General features: G+C 39.8%; 2 protein-coding genes across 5 annotated transcripts; one reads left to right on the forward strand and one right to left on the reverse strand.

The window, feature by feature from the left end:
* The first annotated feature begins 59 nt into the window (after positions 1 to 59).
* Positions 60 to 5,027, forward strand: LOC122867337 (zinc finger protein Pegasus-like). Its single transcript, XM_044178008.1, has 4 exons — positions 60 to 882; positions 1,124 to 1,280; positions 1,370 to 1,558; positions 2,362 to 5,027. Exons 1-4 carry the CDS (start codon positions 880 to 882, stop codon positions 3,291 to 3,293), a joined length of 1,281 nt encoding a protein of 426 aa, XP_044033943.1. The 5' UTR covers positions 60 to 879; the 3' UTR covers positions 3,294 to 5,027.
* Positions 5,028 to 5,029: 2 nt separating this feature from the next.
* LOC122867338 (L-seryl-tRNA(Sec) kinase) lies at positions 5,030 to 7,816 on the reverse strand. 4 transcript variants are annotated; one of them, XM_044178010.1, is made up of 6 exons: positions 7,478 to 7,816; positions 6,448 to 6,700; positions 5,739 to 5,952; positions 5,552 to 5,627; positions 5,356 to 5,449; positions 5,030 to 5,258 (listed from the first exon to the last, which is right to left on the reverse strand). In XM_044178010.1, exons 1-6 carry the CDS (start codon positions 7,694 to 7,696, stop codon positions 5,041 to 5,043), a joined length of 1,074 nt encoding a protein of 357 aa, XP_044033945.1. In that variant the 5' UTR covers positions 7,697 to 7,816; the 3' UTR covers positions 5,030 to 5,040. The 4 variants fall into 4 exon arrangements, with proteins under 4 accessions (XP_044033945.1, XP_044033948.1, XP_044033944.1 ...); XM_044178013.1 differs by having other exon boundaries at positions 5,030 to 5,182; positions 6,448 to 6,703; XM_044178009.1 differs by having other exon boundaries at positions 6,448 to 6,703.
* Positions 7,817 to 8,848: the final 1,032 nt, after the last annotated feature.

Here is an 8,848-nt window from a genome sequence, read left to right on the forward strand (position 1 = left end):
ATAACACTTCTCTCTCTAACTTCTTTGTAAAAGATCACGTAAAATCAAACCTCGTCTTTATTTCTTTAAGGTTCAGTGTCAGTTCTCTTCTCTCAGCATCATATTTTGGACAGTAAATCATAACATGTTCTACAGTTTCTTCTTGATCACAGAATGTACAACTTCCTGTATTATGTTTTCCTATTTTACATAATGTACTGTTAAATCCTGTGTGACCAAAACGTAGCCTGGATATTATTGTTTCCTCTCTCCTGGTTCTTTCCGTTTTTCTCATCACACCTACTTTTCTTTGAATGTTGTATAACCACCTTCCTGTTCTCTCTTCTTCCCACTGCTTTTTCCACCTTTCTTTCAACTTATACTTAAATAATTTCCGTTTTACTAAGGGGTACTGTAATGTCAGTGTGATTCGTTTTTGTGGCTTCTTTTGCACACTTGAGTCAGACACTCGAGTTTTATGGGAGGCTAAGTACAAAAACAAATTCAATCTGCCAGGTATGATATTCTTTATCAGTAGGTTTAAACAAAAATGAACTGAAAGCGCTTTGCTGTGTGTGAAAGAAATGCATGTTTATTGTGAAGATGTGACTTTTTATACTTAATTATAGACTGTGCCATATTACATGAAATAGGGCGTATTGGCAACCCAGATAACTTTAAGAAGCGTTCTTGAAACTCATTTGTATGTGCGACATTGATGAATACAATTTTTGCCCACAGTACCGGAAGGCAACAGTTGCGTTTGTGGGGACAAGGAACACAGACCTATCAGAAAAACGGAAGCGTTCACCATAGTAACAATTCTAGACGGATAATTTATCTCCGGGGCCCAATTTTCACACTTCTTTCGGCTTAGCGATAATGTTACTTAGACGCTGAATGGTAAGATATGAACTGCGTTGAGGATGGTTTTAGATAATCGCCGTTAATTATAATAAACACTGCTGTAAGGGTCGAACTAGCTAACCTAGGCAACGTTAGCATTGTTGTTAATAGCTATGGGCTAACGTAACCATTAAGATGTTTTATAGGTAGCTACGTTAGCTAATGTTATTGTAGATTATAAGCAGTCACATGTGAAAGCAGTGTTGTCACACGACTCATCTCCTCTGGATCGTTTCAGGTTAAATACAGAAGAAGGAAAATGGAAGAGATAAAGACCGAGCCTGTGGATTTTGTGAGAGAATTTCAAGAATACCTGACACAGCAAACCCAGCATGTCAACATGATCTCAGGCTCTGTTTGCGGAGAAGAAGAGTCAGGGGAGCCGTTTCAAACCGGTGGGAAGGGAGTACAATAAATTATACAGCACTACATCTTTAAAAAAGTAAAGAGTAAAATATTAAAGTCATTGTGCGTTTGGTTTTAGTTGCCCCCAGGAGTGAGCAAAATGGTCTGGACCCTCCGTCTGTGGAGGTGAGCCTGTCAATGGAGGATGGGCCAGATGTACAGATGGACGGCCTGGAGAGGACCTGCGATGGAAAGTACAAGTGCAGCTACTGCAGCTATGCCAATAAGGGCATGGCTCGTTTAATAGAGCACATCCGCATCCACACAGGTCAGTGTTTCCATTGTATTTTGCATAAAAAACAAATGCAGTTAATCCAGACACACTGCTGAGGAACTGTTATATACCAGTGGCTCCCAAGGTGGGGGCCATTAAGGAAATTCAAGGTGATTCTCAGCTAAATGAAACATCATCTTTTTCACTGGAAATGTTCCCAATCAAGTACTACATTGTAATTGTACCCTATATGTCAGCTACATGTCAGTTTTCTCAAATAAGGTGTAGACCGTGCTACCATTGAATCCTCCCATATGCAGATCCCAGATTATCAATGCAAAATCCTGCCCAAATCTGACTGTTTAGGAGTACACAACAATGTTAGGAAATTCCTGTTATAAGTTTTATGCATAGTTTGAAAAGCATTCTAGTTGGACAAAGACTGGAACGCAGATGTGCAGTTAATTAATTCCCCCAAATCATCACAAGTTAAACTGGTGTGTCAATGTTTATCATTTGTCATCTGTCATCTGTCCTTTAGGATTTAATACTGTTAATCATAGCAAGCAATTCTGTCTAAATTAACAACACAAAGTAATTATGTCGACTCTTGAGAATGTCTGCTGAAAATGACAGTTTTAGCTTGATTTACGGTTATGAGTTGCCCTTCATTAACTAGACAATTAAGGATGAAATATTGGAAGATCTTCTTTTGTCTATATCATCTAGCCCCATTTTGTATAATCCCCTGTGCAGCACACATACTACATTGTACTTACTGCCTCATCACTGTATGAGTATGCTTGGTAATATCAATATTATAACTGCAATTATGTCCTCTTCTGATTGTCACCCAGGAGAAAAGCCTCACCGCTGCCAGCTGTGCCCGTTCGCTTCAGCGTACGAGCGCCACTTGGAAGCCCACATGCGCTCGCACACAGGAGAGAAGCCGTACAAGTGTGACCTCTGCGCCTTCCGCTGTAGCGACCGCAGCAACCTGTCGCACCACCGTCGCCGCCGCCACAAGCTTCTGCCCACGAGGGTCGTCCGCTCTCCTTTCTCCAACAAGAGAATGTTGAGCTCCCTGCAGAAGAGGACCGGCTCGCTGGGCTTCAGCAGGCGACTGCTCATCAACTTCAACCCTAATTCCATGGTGATGCCAAAGACGGATTATCTGAATGACTTGTCTCACAAGATCCACCACCATTTGGACAGCAGTGAGTATAAGAACCTTCCCAAGGTAGATGAGAACGACAGTCGCAACAGAGGTGCTAATGGATTGACTTTTAATAATCCACTGGACCAGCTATCTACACTTGCTGGTGAGTTGGCCGACCTTCACCCTGAGTCTCAGACTCCTGCATCCCCAGACAGGGAGTCCTTAATAGACGAGAAGCCCATCCTCATACAACAGGTCTCTAGTGAACACGCTGCAATGTGTTCAAACGGAGTGCAGACTTCGCCACCTAAAAAAGAATCTCCCCCCTCAGGCCAAGGGAGTTGCAGTCCTGTTCCCGGCCTCGGCTTTGAGAACAGCATGAACACTCTTACTGCGAGTGTGAGCAACAGCCAGCCGAGCACACCCACCCCTGCCCTGACCACACCGGACCAACAGCTCTTACATAAATGCCAGCATTGTGATATTCAGTTTCTGGATAATATCCTCTTCACTATTCACATGGGCTGCCATGGCTACGAACATCCATTCCAGTGCAACATCTGCGGTCACATGTGCGTAGACAGATACGACTTTGCATGCCATTTTGCCCGTGGACAACATAATAAGTGATTCCTTGCAACATAGATGCATATGGAGTCTTATATCCTCGTGTTTTCAGTATATTGCTTGTACAGCATCTAAACATGGTTTAGCACAACACTGATTTACATTTTATATTTTTGTTATGTATGTTTTACTATTCCTTTTTTATTTTATACTCACTAACTGCACTATACTGTTGCCTTACTGCAGCCCTACATGGCTCCCAACTTTGAGCTTTTATATTAGTTTTTGATCGATGCATACAAGGAGTGGACAAAACAGAAACATCTTGCAATACAACAGCTCTGCAATAAAAAAAAAAAAAAATTTGAAGCTCACTAAGTGTCGTGTCAACTCGTCTTACAGTCAGTATTAGATAGGCCACTGTCCCTTTTTGCCAATTCAGCTGCTTGTGTTTGGCATATTATCATGATTTTAGGGATTCGCCATGTCTCATTACTTTGCACTGAGTCACCAGGTTTTCACTCAGCTCCTATAGTAAATCACAATACACAGGCAGCTATATATATGACATTTTAAATAAAATAGCACTTAACAGTATTTGTTAAACATTATGAGCTTCACCAGCTCTGTATTCATTGTGGGGCTGTTAAACTGTAATTTTGTCCACTGTTTGTATATCGTTAGTCCAATTATACACCAAAGTTTCCATCTCAGTTAAATTAGCTGGATACATTTTCGCTGATGTTCAGAGACTGACAGCCTAATTGGCTCATTTTCTGTTCAAAGCAAGTTTGTGTCCAGCTAGACTCATTATCGCGCTTGCTGCTCTGATATTTATTTATACCTCACTCCATAGAAGCAGAAGGTGTCAACCAAATCAATCAGTCGTAGAAAAGGTTTCAGTCGTAGTCATCTGAACACTGTTTTCAGAATCAAGACGTTTCGGCTCCCATCCGGAAGTAATTTTCAATTGTGAAAAAATGGAACGGGAACTCAGAAAACAGTGTCCAGATGACTACGACTGAAACCTTTTCTACGATAGAACACTCCTGGACGAATGAGGGACTACACCGCCAAATCAATCAGTAATTTTTTAGATAATTTCAATATTGTTTTTTGTTACTAGTTTATACACATGAAACAATTTTCTATGAATATTTATTATTATTGTCTTATGTAGTTTTTGGTAGTGTACATACCAATTTTAGTACATCTAATTTCACTGTAGCCACTTATTATTTGTATTGTAGCAGATGTTGAGACACTGTACAGTAAAGATCCCTGTGACTACTTTTTATTATAATTATTAAAAAGTATATAATAATTATTTTATTAGCTTTTTGATTTGTGTAAATCTGGATCTAAAGTAAAGACTTATTCACTTGGTTAACTTGTTTGTATGTGATTATCTTTCGGACAGAAAATGAAAATTTGAGATTAATGGGCTCTTATATTGTATATCATGTGTATACTGACAAACAAGATTAAAATGTTATCTGATCAACATTTCACACCATATTTGCAGAGACCATGTAGATCACCACTAATGTATCACTGTATCTTGAGTTTGAATAAGTTTTGAGTAAAGTTTGGCTTTAAAAAAAATATTTCTTTCAAGTTTTTATTTACTAGATAAAATGATAGGATAGTACATTTTCTTTGTTTCTCTTGTGCCACAATGGTCCCCAAACTGAAGAGCAGGTGACCAGCAAAAGTACATATTATTTATATTTAATTATGTACACACATTCACTTGTGACTTTTGATGCGATTAAATCTGCCTTTGTGAAAATTCAAGAAAAGATTCAAGTCATTTATTTTCATTTATGATTCTCAACAGGATTTCCTTTTTCTCACGGTCAAAAACGTCCACTGCTGTTTTCACCACACGTTCTACATCAACGTCCTCTTCTTGAGTGGAAGACACTTCCTGAAGCAACTGTCTCCGCAGGCTGTGAAGAAATTTTGCTTTGGATTCATTTAGCTGAGCGGCCAAAGACCTCATGTGCTCAGGTGGTACTTGGTTTTCTAAAGTTAAGGTGACAAAATGAGTACTATGCTTGGCTGCAATTGACAAACTGAGTAAAATGTCAAATGTGTAGTATTAATGAAGCTCACAACTGACCTCTGGCAGTCTTCATGGCTTCAGAGACGAGACGTCGACAGGCCTGGTCGGCCTGATGAACCACACTAGTGGCACATTTCAGGCGGTCAGCCTCCTGCAACAGTGTGAGACCACGGCACATATAAATTCCCCACTTCTGCAGGTGCATATTTAAAATCCACTATTAACAGATTTGACGGGAGCTATGTTGACACACCGTTTGTTCAGTGTTGTCCTCAACCGGGCTCAGCGGGTTGCTCAGTGCAGAGGAGATCAACTCCATCACCCTCTGGCTGAGCACAAGCCATACAGGTAGAGAAACAGGGGCAACAAATGAATACCTGATTTATGCACATGAACTTATAAGTAATACATGTTAATAACTGCTTATTCTGCTGTCTTACATGCCACATTTGGACAAATTGTCTGTGGTGTTGAGTGAAATGCTGTTTGCCTCCCATGAGTTCTTCTGTGGATTTGGAGACTCCAAACGCTTCACCATTTCCAGTATCACCTCAGTGGGAATTGGTTCGGACCTGCTCTGGTTTCTGCTGATGCAGGACTCCAAATCACACTGCAGATACACCTGGCAGAAACCCAGAGAATCTAAAAAGACAACTGACAAATTATTTTAACCAAAGGGACACTGTTTAAAAGGCACACGAGTGGTTTTACGTGTTTTATCCCATAGTGTACCAAAAGTTTTCACACTGATTTCTTGTCATCCAGGCAGCCACCAGTATTTTTTCAGTATATTAAAACAAATTTACTTGCAGAGTCTTGAAACTTGCTTGGAATCAGTAATTCAGCATAGTAAATATTTATTTGCCTTTCAGATTTGGTAAAGTTATGTTCTTATGTTGCAAGGCAATGGTTTTGAAATTATTCACTGGTGCATTCAGGTGCTTGCAGGAGGCTCCAATAATTTAATGGTTTTGATAGGTTTGAGGAATGAAATCAATATAAAAATTCATAGTAGGCTTTAAAATTTGTAAGCAGATATCTAAAATATAAAACATTTGTACTTAATGGGCTAAAACATGCAAAACTGCCACTCCTTTATGAACATTCAAATTAGTGGCCTATGCTATAGACAGAAAACAGAGTGCTTACACTTTCTTGCAAGTTGGTACACTTCATATCTCATGCTTGGATAGTAGAAGTTGTCATCCAGTAGAAAGAGAAGTGGTGCCCCGTCAGCCTGAGAGCGATTCAAAGCTTCAGGATGCTGAAGAGCTCGAATGCATTGTTCCCATGCTGCCCTGTTGATCTGACAGCTGCTCGGCAGCTTGGCCAAAACCTGAGGTTTCTCCAAGAACTGCTCAATGCACCACAAAACTGCTTGTCTGTGTAACTTCCATTCAGTCTGCTAGAGAGGGGAAAACAGTTCTCCAGTCAATAAAACCTGAAAATGCTGAAAATATGAAACTGAATTTACATTGTTATGGCACAAAACACAAAAACCAAAATGAGGAAAATGAAATGACTTACATTGTCACTGGTACTTTTTTTTTTTAGTGTTTTTTAATTGTTTGGTCCATAAAATGCCAGAAAATTGTTTTTTGTTTTTTTTAAAGTCCTTCACATGATCCCAGAAGTTGACATTTAACTTGCTTGTCCAAAACTAAGTCCTAACCTAAGATATTCTGTTAAATATTGTTACAAAAATAACAAAACCAACAAACAGTCATAAGTGAGAAGCTGCAACCAATGAATTTAGCATTTTTCCTTAAATAACTTAAACAATTATAAAAATTAATCGTTTCAGATCTGCTGATTGTACTTTTTTCCTCTTCCTCCAGAACTTTGAACTTTGCTGCAGTATACTGCAACTATATGTAATATATATATATATATATATATATATATATATATATATATATATATATATGTTATTCTCACAATACAATTATTGGTACTCTTCATAGTACAACTCCCAGTGTTATTAACATTATATTGGTAGTTTGCAATTTAAGATTACTGTTATAGGGAAAGTCCACTTTAAAAAAAAAGTACAATGCTATTCTACTAGTTTTGGATACGGTGTCATCAGATGGCACTTTTGGGGGTTGCCACTAAATAAGACCAATTCAAATCCTGAACTCGCAGCAAAAATCTGCCAATTTAGCTCAACTGTCTTTACCATTTCTTGCAGTTTGACACCGTTCTCCACCACTTTGGTCTGAAAAGCATGCTCGGGGATCAGGTCATCGTACGGCACCACACTGGCTCTCCATCCGTACTGTGCAGAGGTGCTGAGGACCTTGCGGGCCAGCGTGGACTTCCCAGCAGCAGGTAGCCCGCAGAAGACACACAGACAGGCCGGAGCACGGCCGACACCTCCGGCTTCCCCTGCTGCCATCTGCCATGCGCTACCAGAGAGCCGCTTTACAGTTCAGCTGTTTACATGGCGTTGTAGTCATCGTTGATTGCAGTTGACAGCTAACTTCCGCATCATGCCGAGTCAAAAGAAAAGGAATACATGTGACTTCCGGCCATAAGTCTTTCAAAATAAAGGCCCACAGAGTGAAACAAGGCACGTAAAGAAGGGAGGTGCGCAGGGAAAATGTCTTCTTTATTGAAGCTCTGGTCAAAAAGTTGCATTTGGTGCTCAGGCCTCGTAGTGATGCACTAGACTGAGGCTGGGGGCCCGTGAGCTAAATAAATATATGCAGATTATGGGAGAACATCAAACGGTTTCATGTGAATGTGGTAGTCCCGAGGCAGTCTAACATGTTTTTTCTAAACTGTAGGATATGTAACACAAAGGCTGCATTGTTTAAGACAGTGGTTTCCAACCAGGGGTTCAAGACGTCAAGGAAAAAATTGAGGGGTCACCAGATATTTCTTTTACACAAAATAATGTGTACTGTTTCTGAGCTGTTTTTTTCTTATAACATACTGGATATTTTCACCCTCTAAAAATCATTCAAATGAAACAATCCCAGAAGGAAAATCACTCTTTGATTGAACTGCTCACAGCTCACGTCCACACTGAAGCTGTGCTTAGGGGTCATAGGTAGACATGGATTTATTTTAAAGGGTCACAGGCCAAAATAATTAGGAACCACTGGTTTAAAGACTCTCAGATATAGGGGTTTTTGTTTTTCAACTTAAACTTTGTTTGGCCAATATGAGAACCACCAACTGATTGGAAAGGCAGTTACTCAGTCCCTACAAGCTACAGATGATCTATGCCCAAGGGCATGAATGGTGGTTCAAGTCTTTTATTCTTTATTCTGGGTGAGAAGCAAGGAAAGGGTGTTTCACTTCAGGGCTATTTCAATGATTCTTTGATTAACTCAATGACAAAGCAAAAAGCAAAGCCACTGCCAATTTAGCTCAACTGTCTTGCATCATGTGTATTTCTGCCTCCTACAATGGCCCAGTTTGTGCCTCTCATGTATTATCGGTGCATTACAAGAGTGACAGATACTAGCGCTAACACCTATACTAATTGTACAAAAGCATTACTACAGTTCCAAGAAACTCACTCACATAAAAAAGCTTGGAA

This window comes from Siniperca chuatsi, linkage group LG20 (assembly GCF_020085105.1).
Source record: "Siniperca chuatsi isolate FFG_IHB_CAS linkage group LG20, ASM2008510v1, whole genome shotgun sequence".
NCBI classification, from domain to species: Eukaryota; Metazoa; Chordata; class Actinopteri; order Centrarchiformes; family Sinipercidae; genus Siniperca; species Siniperca chuatsi.

Excerpts from the sequence above, each read along its gene's own strand:
- LOC122867337 (XM_044178008.1), top strand. Across the intron at positions 1,281-1,369 it reads AGGGGAGCCGTTTCAAACCG|TTGCCCCCAGGAGTGAGCAA; the intron begins GTGGGAAGGGAG and ends GTTTGGTTTTAG. Across the intron at positions 1,559-2,361 it reads GCACATCCGCATCCACACAG|GAGAAAAGCCTCACCGCTGC; the intron begins GTCAGTGTTTCC and ends ATTGTCACCCAG.
- LOC122867338 (XM_044178009.1), bottom strand. The coding sequence starts at position 7,696 with ATGGCAGCAGGGGAAGCCGGAGGTGTCGGCCGTGCTCCGGCCTGTCTG. Across the intron at positions 6,704-7,477 it reads GTGTCAAACTGCAAGAAATG|CAGACTGAATGGAAGTTACA; the intron begins GTAAAGACAGTT and ends TCCCCTCTCTAG. Across the intron at positions 5,953-6,447 it reads GTACCAACTTGCAAGAAAGT|TTGTCTTTTTAGATTCTCTG; the intron begins GTAAGCACTCTG and ends ATAATTTGTCAG.